At 45.4% G+C, this 19,654-nt stretch overlaps 1 protein-coding gene across 1 annotated transcript in view; it reads right to left on the bottom strand.

Annotated features, from left to right (window-relative positions):
* Positions 1 to 6,150, bottom strand: part of ARK2C (arkadia (RNF111) C-terminal like ring finger ubiquitin ligase 2C) — a 114,602-nt gene extending 108,452 nt beyond the window's left edge. Inside the window, exon 1 of the mRNA XM_049901580.1 lies at positions 6,023 to 6,150. Coding sequence (XP_049757537.1) covers positions 6,023 to 6,083 — 61 coding nt within the window. The 5' untranslated portion in view covers positions 6,084 to 6,150. The remainder of the gene's footprint in view (positions 1 to 6,022) is intronic.
* Positions 6,151 to 19,654: the final 13,504 nt, after the last annotated feature.

Below are 19,654 nucleotides of genomic sequence, written 5' to 3'. Positions count from 1 at the left end.
GTGTTCCACCTGTAGGGTTCTATGTGTTTGCTTTTAATTCTCAAATTGCCCTAAAAGTCAGTGTTTCCAAGGTAATCCCCTACCCCTCAATTCTCTTGGAAATATATTGGTTCATCTATGGCTAAACCAGACAAGAAACTAATAAGTATTAATTAGCATTCAAATTATATGAAGCCAGGAATTGGCCAAAGGAAGCTATTTAGATCCATAGAGAAACCAAAGCATAAGTGACTTGCACATTTACCTGACAATGGTCAGTAGGATTGAGAAAACCACAGCCACACCCTCAGTCAGGGTCAAGGGTCTGCTGACCTGGCCCACACCCCAGGAAAGGGGTTCCGCACACTACGTTGGATGCAGCACTGAGCTGTTGGTTCCTTCATCTACAAAACCATTACGTTTGCCAATGCAACACTGCACTGTGCTTATGTAAAGATGGGAGCATGGAAAACGGTGGGCAGGCAATGAGCAAAATGCAAAAGAAGAGAGGTTGCCCAGACTCTCACCTTGCCATATTAGGGTATCAAGACCCTTGGTGGCCTTTTCCTCTAACCTTGGATGGTTAAAATTATGTGCTGGTTTGTGGAAAACTATTACTTGAGAAAACTCATTAATTAAGTAGGCGTTATCTGGTGCTGGTTTTGAGAAAGTTCTCTCCATCAAAAACAAGACCTGTCAATAAAAGCTGTGTTCCATCTTATTTCAAAGCCTGTGGCATAGGATCTACTTAACAGATGGCTTTCCCCAAATCCTGGAGTCAAAGTTATTAAAACAGATATGCATCAGATGGTTTAGAGGGTAAATATAAAGTACAATGGCTTTGTGGCTATTGGGAAAAGTCAGGGGAAAAAAGTCTCCTTGACATGTATGTGTTTAGTTCTAAAAACCTGGGTTAAAATATAGCACACATATGATAAATTGCTAAACATGACTTCCCATTAGCCCAACAGCTTTCTATATTTTAGGTTACTAAACCATCCTCCAAACATATTGATCAAACAATTCTGACATGCTTAACACTAATTTGGAAAAATAAAATCTTGGTGTTGGTTAATGGTGAGCTAACGAGCCTCTGCTCTTTACAACAAAATGAAGAAGGTCCACCTGATTTGGGGCCCTTCTATTATTGTTGAGGTTGTATTGGGGGTTGTTTATTTTACTTTTTCAAACTAGAAACAAATTAAAAGTTGTTTCATGGAAACCAAGAAGAAGGAGGAGAAAGAGAAGGAGAAGAAAAAGAAACAAATGAAACCCTTGAAGGACTAGCCTTGTAGACATGTGTTTACTCTCATGCAAACTACAGTCCGAGCCTCCACTGGGAACATCCGTGTGTGTCCATGTGTCACAGTAAATCAGCTCAGCTTTCCCACCCTGGCTGGGGAGAGCGGGAGAACAAAGGGCCAGTGCAGAGAGGGCAGTCATGGGGGGAGAAGACAGCCACATGAAGCCACAAAGAAGGCAAGGACGCACTGCAGTCAGGCGGGGGTGCACCTCCTCGGGGGAAGGAACATGGGCAGAGGAAAGCCCAGGAGACAGCCCAGAAGAGCAAGGAGCAGGCACGACAGCCAAAGTAGGAGGGGCTCCAAAATGATGACCCTTTGAAGGAACCTTGAATTTCTTTAATCAACTGATCTCCTCAGTGTCTCAAACGCCTCATTTAGCAAGGCTTGTTCTGGGCTGAAATTGAATAGGTGTAATTGATAAATGCTTGAATTTGGGTTCTACTCGGGGGAAAAAATACCTCTCCACTGGCTTCTAAATAGTATATTACAAGAAAATGGCACTTTTGAAGGGCTCTTTCTTCAATTCAATTTGGGAGTGCGTCCTGACTACCCACCCCCTGCCCTGTCCCCCTCTCCCCTATGCACATTGTCTCCCCTAAGACAATAGAAGAGATCTGGCTTTCTTTCTCTTAAGAGAGGCCTTAAGGCCACAGATGAAGCAGCTGTCAGTGAACTAGACTATAATCTGCTTCAACTGGCTCAGGGCAGGCAGAGCGCAGGCCTTCACTCCTACAGGGGCAGGTCCTGCTGCAGACCCTGAAGTGAGATGTGAGGGTGGTCTGAGTTTATGTTTCAAACATATCCAAGATCTCAATCTAATGACCTTGCAGGTCCCAAGAATTTAAATACGCACATAGATGAAGGTCCCTTAAAATCCCAGATCATGGCTTCAACATGTATGTAACATGCCACCTCCAGCTTGATTTAAAAGGACAGGAAATCAATGAGACAGGAAAAGGAAAAATTAAAACACAACTAAAAATGGGTTGTTCAGGCGAGTCTCAAATGCTATGAGGCTGCTAGTTAAGAACAGTACCCCCTTCTCTCCACCTAAGTGTCACCTTCCCCTTTCACAACACCAGGAACCAAGTGTCCATGTGACGTGGAAATCAGGATGAAATGGGGAGGCTGTCGGGTACACAGGTGGCCAAAAATAGGGGTTCTCTCTATGCAGTTGAGCTATTTCAGTGTGACAGGTCAAACTGCCCCCCTCCCCTCGCCCCAGATATCTACTGTAAAAAGATATGGACTAGATGAGAATCAAGTCACCATATCTGTACCACAAAAAAAGAAAAGAAAAAAAAAAGGAAGAAAGAAAAGGCATTCACTCGAATCTTACAATGGGAGGTGGGGGTGGTGGGTGGGTGAGGGTGGGGATAGAAAAGCAAGGGGAAAAAATCTAAACAGCAGGATACGACAATAAATGGGAAAACAGCAAGAGAAAAAGCACACTAGGTTAATATAGGAAAACTAGTTCTTTATTGAGAGATTGTATATTAGTATTAGTGGATTCTGTGTGTAACAATGTCGTCATGCACACGATACAAAAAAAAAGGCTGGGCCCACCATGCTTCGGAAGGGCAACAGAACAAAAGCAGCGTACAATGAGCAGATGGCCCGGGCTACACGACCACAGTACACTTCAGCAGGGTAACGTCTCTAACCGAGCGCTGTACATTGTCAACTGGGGGATGTAAAAAAATACAGATCATGCTTTAGTTTTAGTACAAGAAAAGGTGAAAAAGATACACAACCAAAAGGATATTTGATACAGAAAAATTACCCACAAAATAAGAACAGGAAGTAATTCAGCACAGCAGAACACGCTATCCCTGTTTAATGGAAAACCATTTTGCGGGGGAATCCTTTTTTCTTCTCTCTCTCTCTTTTTTTTTTTTTTTCTTTCTTTCTTTTCAGATTGCCAAATGGCAGTCTGGGGAGGCTACTTGGGGCTTTATTTTGGAAGGGCCCTCAAAGTAGGGGCCTTATTCTTCCATTATTACTACTGTTTTGTTTCCATTTTCAAGCAGGTCTGGCTGGCGAGGCAGCAGAAGGGAGCCGGCTGTTAAAGGGTCAGCTCTGAGGGCCAGGGCGGATGTCCAAAGATGCTCTCAACATTGGACAATTAAACAATTAAGACGCCATGGCAGTGGCTCCCCCTTCAGCCAAGGACCTCTGTGCACCAAATCGTTAGAGGCTGTGGAATAGCCGCAACTGTCATTTTGTCCAAAATTTTCTTTTTAATAGATAGACTTAATATTTTTTGCCTCCAACTAAATGTCATCTCCTCCGTTATGCCTGGGTGCTGCTGGGAGCTGATGGTCACCGAGATAACGGGAAGTGGGGTGCGGCAGCCTCCAACCCAAAGCAAAAGGAATCCACTTAACAGGGATTTACAGTGCAATGTACTCGGCTAAACAAGATGAAGATACAAAAATGGTTATTTCTCTACATCTATTCTGAAATGGCCTACATCCCACACTACTACAATGGAAACTAAAAAGAACAGATTTAAGCTGGCAGACTATCTAATAGTTTTACAAAAAGATTGTGGTTTAGGACCTTGTTGGGTTAAGCATTAGTATCCTCTATCAAAAGGTCATGAATTCTTGTCACATTGTGCTAAACTGGACCCAAAGACCAACTCACCCCTCAGCCCTTGAATTTCCTGTGGGCGTGTTTGCCATGAAAGTAAAACTTTGAAGGGCAGAATGTTTCTGTTGTAATTTTTTTTGCTGGGGGGGGAGTGGTATTAAAAATAAAATTTAAAAGCAGCTGAGCAATTTGAATTTCAAAACATGCAATCGGCATCCTGCAATGGTATTTAGAGATCGGCGGTATTAATGAGGATGGTAATGATTTAATCAGGATAATTATCCTTTCAGGCTCAACATCCTTCTTAATCATTTTTGAATTTCTGCCTAGTATAATGCTCCACACCCGCTTTAAGAGGAAATGCCAAATAATAAGAGATAATTGCATATTGGGGGAGGGGGTTGGCATTTCAGGGGAGGTCTCAGGCAAGCCCCCCATTCCTGTTCCTCACCCAGCTCCCCAGCCCCCCACGGCTAGGCTGGCCTGAGATAGGGGATACTGCCGCTTAAATAGCAATGCCTTCCTCAGATGGAGACAGGAAATGGTTAAGAGGGGTGTCACAATACAGCTAAATGCGGAGGCAGAAGGGTCACAGCGCACACAGCAGCGAGTTGACCATTCACTGAGCTACACAATGAAGAAAAAAAAAAAGATTTGATAAATGCAGAATGTCATCAGTCTATCATCACACAAAAAACTGTGGTTCAAACAGGCCTAAGGGGGTCAACCATGCCTTTTAGGTTCTAGGGAGAGGCGTGGGGCTGGGGACAGCTGGGCTGGAAGACAGAGGGCCGGGCTTCCCTTTTCTTGCCCCATGGGGCCCCTGGGGTGCACTAAAGCGCTGGCCCTGTGACCCCACCCCCCACTCTGACTTGGTGGAGGAGCCCTCCTCTGCAAAGGGAAGACATCATTCCGTGTGTGCAGGGAGGGGGTGGGGGAGGAGGGCCTTAGCCAGCAGGGATTTAAGCAGACATGGAGTGGGAGAGGATAGAAGAAACATTTCCAAGAAGAGAAATGTGAGTCCAGAGGCAGAATACAAAAAGGAAAAAAAAAATCTAAATGCATCTTGGATTTGCTTGGGAAGGTGGGGATTTTTGATTAAAAGAAAATGGAAGAAATGTGGAGGGGGTGTAGGAGAAGAGGAAATCAAGCTATTGTGGTAGCAGAATGTAGGGGAGAGGGGATGTGGGGAAAGGGGACCGTGCAAACACACCCCATGAAACACAGCTAAAAACAAAGCTTGGTGCCCGCCGGCCTGCTGCTTTGTCAACGCAGGCCAGGGCAAAGGCTTGGCAGGGGTACATTTCCACCCCAGCCTCACACACAGCGCAGCACCTAAGGGCCAGACACCCCCGCTCCAGCCGGGCCCCGGGGGTGCACAGCAGTGCACGTCTGACTCTCCGAGGCGCGCGCACACACTGGCACACATGCTGCACACTCATACACACACTCACACACACAAGCATCTTGAGCCCATATATGCAACTGTCGTACAAAGACAATTGCTGAGGGGCAGGTGTGGGGGTGCAGGGCCATAGCACAACGGTGATACACATACAGGGTTAAAGGGGAGAAAAGGATGGGACAGGAAATCGTGCAAGTGCCCAAGAGGGGGTAGGGGCTGAGGCTCGGGATGGGTAGATACCCAGATCCCAGCTAACCAGCCATCGGTACCAATGACCAAAAAATGAAGAAATATAAACACAAAGAATACAAAACACACATACACCTCAAAAAAAGGCAACCCACAGAAAACCGAGCATGCTTACACACACACACACACACACGCACACGGACGCACGCACACACAGTCATGTATCTCTCTCCTTTCGATCATACAGGGCTAGGTATTGGGGGAAGGGGCTGTGATTTGGGGGAACTACGTCCGCCGCAAAGAATAAAAAATGGGGTCGGGGAGGGAGGGACCCATTTGCCAAACCCTAACTTCACTGCAAAAGCTTCCCACGAGGGCGGCCACCCCCACACTCGGGGTCCTCCCGAAAGGGGGTGGGGAGAAGCCACCTCTCGCTCTGCGTCCCCGCGGGTGTGCCCCAAGTACCCCGCCGCCCGCGGCGCCCGCCCCCACCCCGGTGCCTGCGGCGATCCCCGCTCGGAAGCAGACCCCGAAAGGAAAAAAGCGATACCTCTGTTTCGCACAGAGCCAAACACTGGAAGCACAAGATAGCCGACGTGGACCAGGACCATCCTGGCTCCTCGCGCGGCGGCGGCGGCGGCGGCGGCTGCGCGCGGGCCCTTTGTGGCGCGGCTCCGGGGCGCGGGCGCGGGCGGCGGCGGGGCTGCGGGAGCCGCCGGGGCGGGAGGCGGAGCGCGGGGCGCGGGAGGCGGCGGGGCGGCGGCTGGCGGGGAGACAGATGGCCCATGGAAAGGCTCCCTTCCCGGCCCCTCTCGACATTCAAAGGCGCTGGGGCCGCAGCTGCCGCCACACAAAGGCGCGCGCAGCCAATGAGAGCGGAGCGCAGCGCGGCGCGGCCTCGCCGGAACCGCGGGGGACAGCAGGGACCGCGGGCGCGCGGGTGGCGGGGGGGAGGGCGGGCGGGAGTGACGGTCGGGAGGGAGCGGGTGGCCAATCGCAGCGGCCCGCGTCCGGGCAGGGGGTGGGTCAGCCCTTCGGGGGCGCGTTGAGCCTGGCGCTGGTCCCTGGCCGTACGCGGGCCGGAGCGCGCGCGCTTGTGGCGCCCCTGCACACAGACCTGGGTGGCGTGCACACGGAACATGCATATACCGAGAGGGACGTGCACCCAGACATGTGGAGACGCGTTCGTGCATGCATACAGGCGGGCACGAGCGCACGAAATGCACACGACCCGGACAGCCCTGCACGCAGCGCACGGGTCACTTGGGGACGTGCGCTGGGACGCTGGCGCACGTTCAGAGCATGACTGCGGGCACAAGTGAAGCTGGAAAGCGAGGAAACAGCCGCAAACAGAACCCAATCACAGTCACACAGACATGCCACACTGAAAGCCTTGCGAAGGCAGGACATGTGCCAAGAACACATACCCAAAGACAACAGAGACTGAACACCCGATGCAGATGCAGGTAAGGGGTGCACTCAGATGGCCGCGTCCGGATCTTGCCAAGCACAAATCTCGGCAATAATCATTTGCCGAATTGAAAACCGCTGACCCACGGAGGTATCTGCACACATTCCATACAAATAAAGACACACTTGCCCAGAAAATCCTGGGCCACTCGGCTCATCTGCCTTTCTCTGACACAGTCACGCCCAGCCTTGTGCACAGACACGCCCACTTCCACAGCGCGCAGGCAGAGTAGTGGCTTCAGTGTTCCAGGCTTCTCCAGGTTAACACGTGGAAGCACACCGCGGTGTCAGTGTGTCCTGTGGCTGAGTATAGACAAGGTAGAAGCAAAGTGCCTCCACCCCGTAGCCCTGTTGTGGGGGTGGGGGGGGCAAAAACCACCTTTATTCACACCCAGCTGACCTCTATGAAAACTCCCAACCCAACGATGAGACTGGGTTCACACCTGCCCCAAGGCCAGAGAATGCTTAGGGGCCCATCCACAGGCAGAAAGACGGAGGACACTTCCTCCATTGGGACTTTTCTTCAGAATCCATTGGCTCCTTTGTTTAACGAGTCTGGTAAAAAGTAGACAGTAAAATCACAGTATGCAGAGCTGGAAGGGATCTAATTCAGCCCAACCTGCCCCCCATTTTAGAGCTAAGAAAAAGGACAAGCCCTAGTGGTGTAGTGGGTAAGAGCTCAGCTGCTAACCAAAAGATTAGCAGCTCAAATCCATCAGCTGCTGCTTGGAAACCCTTTGGGCAGTTCTATTCTGTTGTGTAGGGTCCATATGAGTCGGAACTGACTTGATGGCACCTAACAACAACATTCATTTAATACATACCATGCTTGAGTTAGGAGTCCCTGCATGGTGCAAATGGTTAACATGCCTGGCTCTAACCAAAAGGTTGGCGGTTCAGGTCCATCCACAGGCACCTCAGAAGAAAGGCCTGGCATTCTACTTCCAAAAGATTAAACAAAAAAAAACCCCACTGCTGTCGAGTCGATTCCCACTCATAACGACCCTAATAGGACAGAGTAGAACTGCCCCATAGAGTTTCCAAGGAGCGCCTGGCAGATTCGAACTGCCGACCTTTTGGTTAGCAGCCATAGCACTTAACCACTACGCCATCTTTTGGGTTTCCTCCAAAAGATTAGCCATTGAAAACCCTGCAGAGCACAGTTCTACTCTGACATGCATGAGGTTGCCATGAGTCAAAATCAACTCCATGGCAACTGGTTTGGTTTTGAGGGGCTTGGTGCTTGAGTCAGGGCATAGGGAGGTGTTATGGATTAAATTGTGTTCCCCAAAAATGTGTCAACTTGGCTAGTCCATGATTCCCAGTGTTGTGTGATTATCTACCATTTTGTCATCTGATGTAATTTTCCTATGTGTTGTAAATTCTGCCTCTACGATGTTAATGAGGTGGAATTAGCAGCAGTTATGTTGATAAAGCTGGACTCAATCTACAAGATTAGGCTGTGTCTTAAATCAATCTCTTTTGAGAGAGAAGCAAGCAGAGAGACATGGGGAGTTCATACCACCAAGAAAGTAGTGCCAGAAAAAGAGCATGTCCTTTGGACCCGGGGTCCATGGGCTGAGAAGCTCCTAGCCCAGGGGAAGATTCATGATAAAGATCTTCCTCCAGAGCCAACAGAGAAAGAAAGTTTTCCCTGGAGCTGATGCCCTGAATTTGGACTGTTAGCCACCTAGTCTGAGACAGAATAAATTTCCCTTCATTAAAGCCATCCACTTGTGGTGTTTCTGTTACAGCAGCACCAGGTAACTAAGACAGGAGATGATCCAGGTCTTCCTAAGACCCAACCTCTTCAAGTCCAAAGGGGGCCTTCAGAGACAGTCAATCACCACATAGCCTGCTAGGCGCAGGGATGGATGTCAGCATAGGGTGCTGGGGGGAGAGGGGCACTTAGGAGGGACACCTAACCCAGTAGATAGGGGTGGGGGGACAGTTGGGGCTAACTTCCAGGAAGAGTGACTTCTAAGCCAAGACTTGAAGAATGAAGCGTGGAAAAATTGAGGTAAGGCAAAGCAGAGGGCAAGCTAACGGTTTTGCCAACAGAGGAAGAACCATAGCCTGACTTTGCCAGGACAGGTACCATATTCCCAGTGGCAATGGTGGGATAGGATGCCAGTGCAATCCTTCTCTCTCTCACTTGCTCACCCATGCGCGCGCACACACGCACAGCGGTATCCATCTGGCTCTTGTTCTCCTCTCCTCGTGGAATACCTCTGGCCACCCCTGAGTTCAGGGACAAGTCGGAGACAGCCTGTGAGAAACCTACCAACAGTCCCAAACCTCACTCTACACGATTATTCCAACACACTTCTGCCACCAGCTCTTTCCTTTCTTAATTAACTGTCAAATAAACATAATGCCACCATTAATTTAAAAAAAAAAACTGGAAAAAAGAAAAGACCTTAATAAACACTTAACTACTAGGATTTTTTCCTGTTCTATTTCAGGCTTTTGTCCATATGCATGGATATATCGGTGTCGTCATCATAATCTACATATAAATCTTATCCGGCTTTTTAAAGTTATCAATATTGCATGGGAAACATTTTCCTGTCCTTCTTTATAGTCTTCGTAATTATAATTTCAAAAGTTTTCGTAGTATTCCAATAAGTGAATGTAGTGTGAAATTACTTAATTATATCCTTATTCTTGGGCACTTCATTTGCTCCCAGTTTTTCATAATTGCAGACCACACAATAAACTTCTGTAAGCTTAGAATAAACCTCTAGGAATGGCCTTCCTAAATCAAGAAAAATGGAAAACCTTATGACTATTCCCACATATTGCTTTATAAAAAAATCAAATTCATTGCCAATGCTACCAGCAGTGTATGCTGTGCTGGTTCCCCTGCAACTGTGTTAGCTCAGGTGGGCTTTCTTTTTTTTCATCTGCTCTATACCCATCTGGAGCCCTTGTAGTACAGTGGTTAAGGGCTTGGCTGCTAATCATAAAGGTCAGCAGTTCGAATCCACCAGCTGCTCCTTGGAAACCCTGTGGGGCAGTTCTAATCTGCCCTATAGGGCCGCTATGAGTCGGAATCGACTCAACGACAGTGGCATTTTATTTTTCTTTAATACCAATCTGACCTTCACAGCAGAGTGGTTAGGATACAAACTCCAAAATCAGATTGCCTGGCTTCATATTCTGGCTCTGCCACTTACTAGCTTGGGCAAGTTATTTAACTTCTCTAGGGCTCAGTTTCAACATCAGTGAAATGGGAATGACTATAGTAACCTTCCTCATAGTATTAATGTAAGGACCAAATAAATAAATGCTTATAAAGTGCGTAGATTGGTGCCTGGCCACTTAGCTCCTAGCTCCTTCCCCTTGTTCATCTCTCTCTGACCACCTCCTCCTGTTCTCCTGATGCTATTTCTAAGGAGGCTGATCCTAATCCAAAATAGGAAAACATCACCCTATAAGGTAGAGATAGCACCCTCAGCTTTGATTCCTGACCCAAAATTTAACGTCTCACTCTGTTTTGGCTCCATTGTGACGACCTGAGAAAAGGTGCTATAAATCCTCATGTTTCTGGGACCCAGAAGCATCTGTTTAGAGAACAGCTCCTTTGGAATCCAATGTCAAGGCTAGGTTAGGACCACCGTTGCCCTTCAATCAACAAATGAAAACAAACCTGCCACATTAATCATGTGTTGTTGTTAGGTGCCGTCCAGTTGGTTCCGACTCATAGCAACCCTATGCACAACCGAATGAAACACTGCCCGGTCCTGCGCCATCCTTACAATCATTGTTATGCTTGAGCTCATTGTTGCAGCCACTGTGTCAATCCACCTCATTGTTGGAGCCCTGGTGGCGTTGCGGTTAAGAGCTATGGCTGCTAACCAAAAGGTCAGCAGTTCAAATCCACCAGCCGTTCCTTGGAAACCCGATAGGGTAGTTTTACTCTATCCTATAGGGCCACTATGAGTCAGAACCAACTCAGTGGCACCTAACAACAATAACAGTTAGAAGATCTTGTGGAAAATATATATATATATATATATATATATATATATATATATATATATATATATATATATATATATATATATATATATATATATATCAGTCATGTAGATATAGAAAATTCCCAAGACCAGTGGCAAAATTCTTGCTCTTTCCCAGGTGGTGTTGGCATCAGGTAGACACAGCTATCAAGATTTTTGCAAAACAGCTGTGCTTCAGTCAATGCCCCTACTGTGCGTGACTGGTGTCACAACAGGCCTGTGCTCAACATGGCAGGGGTTTAGATGCAGCCTGCGGGAAGAGGCAGGGCCCAGGCCCTGATAGTCTATCGGGAAATCAAACCATAAACACCAGAAAATACAAGAGTTCTCCTGGCAGGGCTGTCCACAACCACGGAGGATGGTGGACGCTTAAACTGTCCAGGCAGCTGCAAGTCAGACAGAAGTCTCAGGGGGCTGGAGTACTCAAGAAAGACTTCAGGATGGAGCAGGGCAGGAGAGAACCCTGAAAGGTGGGTACGTGCTGAACAGGCTGAGAAGATGGGAGACGTACTGAGTCAAAGAAGCAAGATCTGAAGCAAGGCCCCTAATTAAAAGCAGAAGGAGTTGCGCAGAGGAGAAGAAAAAGCAGCAGAAGTGGCAGCAGCTTGGGCTGAGTGAGGCTGTAGGGGGACTTCAGTGTCCTTGCACTGAATTGGGAACTTGGCACAGGGGATGGCCAAAAGCAGTGAGGACTGGACCAGTTACTCATTTATTCAATTCCCAGTCACTAAGAGCCCGTGTGCCACCTCAGATGAATAAAGATGAGTAAAGCCACCTCAGCCCTCAAGCAGGTACAGGCCAACAGGAAATGAAGCAGGTCCCTTTCTTCCTTGTAATCAAGAAGTTATCTAAGTACCTGGCTACCCAGCTTAAAGAGTGAATATCCCAGGCTGCCTGGCAGTGAGGTGGGTCCCTGTGAATAAGTTCTGGCCAAAAAGATGGAAGAAGAGATGTTGTGAGGAAGCTTTCTTATAACATAGAGCTGGTTTGGGTGTGCTAGGAGCAGCGGTGGTACAATGGTTAAGCACCCAGCTGCTAACCAAAAGGTCAGGGGTTTGAACCTACCCATCAGGTCCACTGGAGAAAAAACCTGGCAATCTGCTCCCATAAAGATTACAGCCTAGAAAAGCCTATGGAAGCAGTTCTACTCTGTCCTACAGGGTTGCTATGAATCGGAATCAACTCCACAACACACAGGAAATCAATTCATTTAAAAACAAACAAACTGGTAAATAGAAAGAAACAAGCATTTATCTTGCCTTTCCTAAAGAACTCCATTTCAGGCTAAGGAAATATTTGGTGAGGGTATGTCTCTTTATAGCAGCATTGGCTAATAAATAAAGAAGAAAAGATATAATGAGTATATCACCTTAATGAAGTAATGGCTCTAGGCAATGATCATCAATGGTTGCTGATATCACCAAAAGGGGCAACCAGATGTGATAAGCCTCCTGATGGAAGAATACACCACCACTTATGAAGTAGTCTTTCCAGAAAATAGAATCTGAATCTGATCAAACCTTGAGATCTAATTACCAATTTATAGGACACACAGGAAACCGAGAAACACATTAAAAGGTATCATTGGGATGCAATGAGCAAAATCCAGATTGTGGAAATTCTACAGGACAAACCAACCATTTTTTTCAAAAACTGAATTGTAAGTGGGGAAAAAAGAGACAGGAAGGGAACCTATAGAGACATAAGGGATACATCAAACAAATGTAAAGTTTAAATTTTTGTGAAACATGATTGCAACAAATAGCTATAAAAAGAAATAATTGGGGCAACCCAAAAGCTAACTGGATATTCAGGATACTGGGGACTGCTCCTTTAGGTGGGATAAAGCTATTGTGGTTACATTTACACAAAAGAATCCTTGTATTTACAGGTAATATTAAATGGTGCCCAGAAGATTCTTACTTCTCCCAGGGTCAGGGGTAAGTGAGTAGGGGTATAGATGAAACTAGAATAACGTTGAGTTGATAATTGCTCATACTGGATGACAGATACATAAGGGTTCATTGTATTATTCTCTCTACTTTTGTGTATATTTGAAAGTTTTCAAAATTAAAAGTAAAATGAAAACCATAAACCGAAATTGTCCCCTGAAGCCATCTTTAAACTAAACAACTATTTATCTAAGTTAGTAAAGAATGTTTGCCAGGACCATTACACTCTCTTAAAGAATTATCTATATGAGATCAAATTGTCAACAGTAACTCTACAACGCTGATGAAAATTTCGGGGGCAGTGAGTCTAAGTCGATGGTGGCAAAGCAATGCGGGTAGAGATAGCAAGAACAGTGACACAATGTGAAGACCGTAACCAGTGCTATTGAATTGTACATGGAGAAACTGATGAATGGGTGTATGTCCTGCAGTGTATTATTTTCACTAAAATCAACATTTTTTTTTTAAGGGGAAAAAAATAAAAGTAAAGAAGGGCAGCCAGCGTACACCCTTGCTCTCTGAGGGCACACAAAAGGCCATTTCCTCTGGGTAGACAAGTAAGAGAAGGGTGCTCTTCCTCATATTCAACACAGCCCTAGGCCCAGGGCAGGGAGTCTCTGCTCTGCTCCCTGAAGCCCTCAGGAACAGACCCCAGCTCCCACGGCTGCTATGGGCAGTGTGCCTGCTTCAAAACTTCCTGCTGTTACTTTGCCTCTCTGTGTTCCCAGCCAAAACTAACCCTGACTGAAGGTAGAAAGTGATTTGTACATAAGAGAAAAAAAAAAAAATTTGAGAGGCACTGAAAATACTGCAGGGCTTCTGATGAGGAAAGAGCATGTCTAGTTAAGGAACCTGGGTGGCGCAAGTGGTTTGCGATCGGCCGCTAACAGAGAGACTGGTGATTCAAACTCATCTAGTAGTGCCGAGGAAGAAAAGTCCTGACGATCAGCTTCTGTAGAGATTCCCCCCAAAAAATCCGTTGCCATCAAGTCGATTCTGACTCACGGTGACCCTGTAGGACTGAGTAGAACTGCTCCATAGAGTTTCCAAGGAGCTTCTTGTGGATTCGAACTGCCGACCTTTTGGTTAGCAGCCGTAGAGATTACAGCCTTGAAAATCCCATGGAACAGTTCTCTGTAACAACAGCCAGGTGTATGGCTTAGCTGTTGTTACAAAAGCACATTACATAATAAATAATTATAAAATCTCTGTGGCACACAACAGTAAGCATTCATTCGCACAGCTCTGCAGGTTGGAGGAGGGACTGGCTCCACTAGCCAGCTCCCCCTTCGCTTGAGGCTTCTGTGGCAGGTCTGTTTCTCACTGAGGTGTATGGGTTGCTGGTGACTCCACTTCCCAGGTCTCTCATCGGCCTTGGAGCAGCCAGCCAGAGCCGGCATTGGTGAGTGCAAAGCCCCTGAAGGCACACCAGAGGTGGTAATAGCTTAAGCAGAGGCCCAGGAAGCCAAGGCCCAGGGTGAGTTAAGTAAACAGTGGTTTTGTTGAGTGAGACTGGTGTGAGTGTGTGTGTGCACGTACATGCAAAAGCCTAGTTTTAAGATTGGGAGTCCATTTGGTAGGTAGTAAGGAGCACTGGAGAGTTCTGAGAGAGGAGTGAGCTGATCAGAAGCGTAATTGACTATCCACGTGCAGAACGAATGGGTCAGGAGAGGAGTAGGTAGATTCCAAACCCATTGCTGTGGAGTCATTCCGACTGATGGCGACCCCATAGGACAGAGCAGAACTGCCCCACAGGGTTTCCAAGGAGTGGCTGGTGGATTCGAACTGCCGACCTATTGGTTAGCAGGTGAGTTCTTAACCACTGCGCCACCAGGGCTCCAGGTAGATTCCAGGGGCTGAGAAATCCGGGATAAATAATGGGGTGGGGCTAAAAGTCCATCTTAAGAATGGCACACTGTTCCTGAGTGCAGGGGACTTGGGGGGGGGGGTGGGTGAGACAGAGGACACACCTGACATTTGTAACCAGGCAAATGATGGCTCTGCAGGCGTGCCTCTCCTTATGAAGTTATCCGATTCCAAAGGTGGTTCCCAAGTCCATTTGTTCCTAAACGCAAGCAACACCATTCAAAGGAATCTCACAGACTCATGTCTAAAAATGTTAGCTTTACTCTCATTCACTTGGCAATAATCTGCTTCTGACTTTTACTAACTTTTCTATATTTTCTCTCATTTTGCTCCTGTTGGATAGGAGGTAGTTAAATATATTTAAAGAAAAAACAGTTGCCGTTGAGTCAATTCTGACTCATGGTGAACGCATGAGTGGAACTGTGCTCCATAGGATTCTCGATGGCTGATTTTTTGGAAGTAGATCATCTGGGATTTCTTCCAACGCACCTCTGGGTGAACTCGAACCTCCAGCCTTTCTGTTAGCAGCTGAGCATTGCTCAGGGACTCCAAATTTATTAATAAATCACCTCAAATGCAAGGATTGTTGTAACAAACATGCCTCGGATTGAGGAGGTCTGCGGTGCTACCGCAGAGAATGCCAGCAGCTCCCATTATGTGTTCTCCCCTTCTTCCTGGGTAATGCAACCTCTGACTTTAGCTGGACATAGGGCCAACTGGAATAAAGACCACATTTCCCAGATCCCCTTGCAGCCAGGTATGGCTGTGTGACTAAGTTCTGACAAATGCGATGTAAACAGAAGTTCATGTGTGACTCCTAGGAAGTATTCTTTAAGATGACGAAGTGTTAAGTGGAAGGTGGATGTATAGGCTGGAACTGGAGCAGCCGTATAGGGCCATGAAGTAGAAATCATACACTGAAGATGGTGGAGAAGTGAGTTTGAAAGAGCCTGGATACTGAATGATTTCATAAAGCTTCTCTACCAGCCCTGGATAGCCTCCTATGACTCCTTTAATATAGGAAAAAATTAAATTCCTATGCATTTAACCCATTGTTATTTTGGTAAAATCACTACATGACTGCAGATTCCTCCCAGTGTAGGTATTAGACAGTGGTGGCTCTGATGTAAGGCTTCGTTTGAGTCTATGGAAAATCCTAAGTTATAATTTCATAAGTAGAGACACTCCTTTAATGCACATCAAGAGGCAATCAGGGAGGGAAAGTCAGAGAGAAGTGCCCCAAATGCATTCAATGAATGTTAAGGACAGATTGAGCAAATTAGGTGTGACAGGATATAATGATTTAGCCTCACCTTGAGGTAATGAGGACACTGTGCTCTTGTCTTAGTTCCTTAGTTTCCTCATTTTTCCTCGATGGCTTTCTCCTTGGTTTGTGGGAGTGGATGAGGAATGGAAATCCTTGTGGAGGTGCAGGGCAATCCCTGGGTTCACCATCCTTAGGGGGCTGGTTCTCACACTTGAGTGTGCATAAGAATCATATGAAGACCTTGACTCAAACGAAGGCCCCCAGGTCCCAGCTCCTGAGATTCTGACTCAGGAGGCCCCAGGGCAAACCCAGGAATCTGCACTTTAGCAAGCACCACCTGCTCCGAGGTGAATCTTATGCAGGTGTTTAGGGGCCACACTCTGAAAAACACAGTAGTGAGATCTAGACTCTCAGCCTCTGGAGGGCGGCACGTTTTGCTGTTTTTTGTACACCCAGCATCAGCACACTGCTGCCCCTGGCGGCTGCTCGGGCCCTATCTATTCGCAATGGGGAGGCACTGTGTGTTCTTGGGCAGGAGACTGACTTAAAGAACACTCCACTTTCCCTTGCTCTGCTGCTCTGGGCCTGCTGAAGTAGAACAAAAGAATTTCCTAATCCAAAGGGAACGGAGGGATTTTTTCTTTCTTTCTTTCTTTCTTTTTAAGAATCAGGTTCTCAAGCCAATATTTTGATCCTGTTGTGGCTCAACACACTTTCTAACTTTGCAGCTGGTGTTCTGTTGGCCAGAAATGGACTCAGTGTATTAGCATCAGGTGATCCATCCTTTTGGAGAGAATGGCCCGAGAAGAGGTTGAGAGAAGAGAGGGATGTGGAGGTGAGGAGAAGTTTGGGGCCTGAGACCTGAGTCTGCAACCTGAGTCTCATGACAGCACCCTCACACTTTCTCATTTCATGCTTATCATCCCTCCATGCAAAGGGCACAACAGCTTTGCTTGTGAGGCTCTGGCGGGTTAGGTTACTTTATCCAAGTCAAGGAAGCAAGAGTCACATCTGTGTACACCCCTAAGAGTGTCTTCTAGCCTGTTCACTCTGCTGTGTGGCACTTGCTATCATTCTTGGTCCCAACCCTGGGTTCAGCAGCAACCCAACCTTCAGAAGCAAAGCTGGCCTAACTTCACAGTGGGACTTGAGGGGACGAGGATTCCCATCCATCCCCTCAACATTTCTCCCAAAACCTGGGACAATGTCTCAAAATTCCACCATCCCTCATCCCTTTAGCTGAAGGCATTCTTCTTTTAACCCCCTTTGGGTTAAAAATGTGGCCATGTGAACAACAAAAATCAGAGCATACATAAATAATGTCAAAAATAGAAAAAAAAAATAGAATCAATAAAACCAGAAGTTGGTTCTTTGAAAAGATTAAAAAAAAAAAAAAAAAGACTAACCTTTAGCTAGACTTACAAAGGAGAGAACAGATGCGAATAACAAAAAAAAAAAAAAAAGAAAGAAAGAAAGAGGGGACATTACAACTGACCCAATAGAAACAAAGAGAATTATGACAGAATATTATGAGCAACTGTATGGCAAAAAACTGGATAACCTAGATGAAACTGACAAATTTTTAGACACACACAATCTACCCAAACTGACTCAAGAGGAAATAGAAAGTCTCAACAGACCATAACAAGTGAAGAGATGGAATCGATGATCAAAAACCTTCCAACAGAAAATAAGTCTTGGACCAGATAGCTTCACTGGGGAATTCTACCAAACATTTACAGAAGAATTGACACGAGTACTGTTTAAACTTGTCCAAAACATACAGAAGGAAGGAATACTCCCTAATTCATTATATGAAACAAACATAACCCCAATACCAAAACCAGACAAAGACGTTACAAGAAAAGAAAACTACAGGCCAATATCTCTCATAAATATAGATCTAAAAATCCTCAACAAAATACTAGCGATCAGAATCCAACAGCATATTAAAAGAGTCATACACCATGGCCAAGGGGGATTTATTCCAGGAATTCAGGGATGGGTCAACATTAGAAAATCAATCAATATAATACACCACATCAATAGAACAAAAGGAAAGAACCACAAGACCATCTCTATGGATGCAGAAAAAGCATTTCATAAAATCCAACACCCTTTCTTGATGGAAACCCTAAAGAAGATTGGAATAGAAGGAACAACCCTCAATGTGATTCAAAGCACATATGAAAAGCCAACAGCCAACATTGTACTGAATGGAGAAAGACTGAGAACTTTCCCCTTGAAATCAGGAACAAGACAAGAGTGCCCACTCACACCATTTCTATTCAATATTGTGTTAGAAGTCCTAGCCAGAGCAATAAGACAAGAAAAGAAATAAAAGGTATCAAGTTTGGAAAAGAAGAAGTAAAATTATCTCTATTTGCAGATAATATGATCCTATGTATAGAAAATCCCAAAGACTCCATGAAAACTTCAAGAGCTAATAGAGGAATTTGGCAAACTTGCAGGGTACAAGGTAAACAAACAAAAATCAGTTGGATTTCTATACACCAGCAATGAGAAATCCAAAAGGGAAATTAGAGAAACAATTCCATTTACAATAGCATTTAAGAAAATAAAATCCTAGGAATAAAACTAACGAGGGATGTGAAAGACTTATACAATAAAAACTATAAAACACTGCTGAAAGACATTAAAGACTTAAATGGAAAGATGTTCTATGCACATGGATTGTAAGACTTAATATTCTTAAGATGTCAATAATACTCAAAATGATCTATAGATTCACTGCAATCCCCATCAAAATTCCAATAGCTTTCTTTACAGAAATAGAAAAATCAATCCTCAACTTTATATGGAATGGCGAGAGGCCCTGAACAGCTAAAAACAATGTTGAAAGAGAAGAACAAAATAAGAGGACTCACACTTCCTGATTTTAAAACATAGTAACAGTTACAGCTATCAAAACAGCCTGGTACTGGTATAACAATAGACACATAGACAAATGGAATAGAATTGAGAGTCCAGAAACAAACTTACACATCCATGGTCAAATGATTTTTGACAAGGGTGCTAAGTCCATTCAATGGGGAAAGAAGAGTCTCTTCAATAAATGATGCTGAGACAGTTGGATTTCCACATTCAGAAAAATGAAAAGGGATCCATGCCTCACGCCATACACAAAAACAAATTCAAATGGACTAAGGACCTAAACGTGCAAACTAAACCATAAGATTCTTAGAAGAACAAGAACGGGCAACGCTGTCAGGCCTAGCTTTCGCCAAAGATTTTCTAATATAATAACGAAAGCTCAAACTGCAAAAGAGAAAGTAAATAAATGGGACCTCATAAAAATTAAACTTTTTTTCATCAAAAGGCTTTACCAAAAAAGTGAAAAGACAAGCTACCAACTGAGAGAATATCTTCAGAAAGCATATATCCAACAAGAATCTAACAACCAAAATATACATAAAACTTCAAAAACTTAACATAAAAAGACAATAACTCAATCATAAAATGGGCAAAGGGCTTGAATAGACATTTCACCAAAGAGGACATTCAAATGGCCACCAAACACATAAAAAGATGTTCAGCATCATTAACCATCAGAGATGCAAAAACAAATGTTGGCAAGGATA

This window comes from Elephas maximus, chromosome 11, assembly GCF_024166365.1.
Source record: "Elephas maximus indicus isolate mEleMax1 chromosome 11, mEleMax1 primary haplotype, whole genome shotgun sequence".
NCBI classification, from domain to species: Eukaryota; Metazoa; Chordata; class Mammalia; order Proboscidea; family Elephantidae; genus Elephas; species Elephas maximus.
This window is presented reverse-complemented; position numbering and strand designations above follow the sequence as displayed.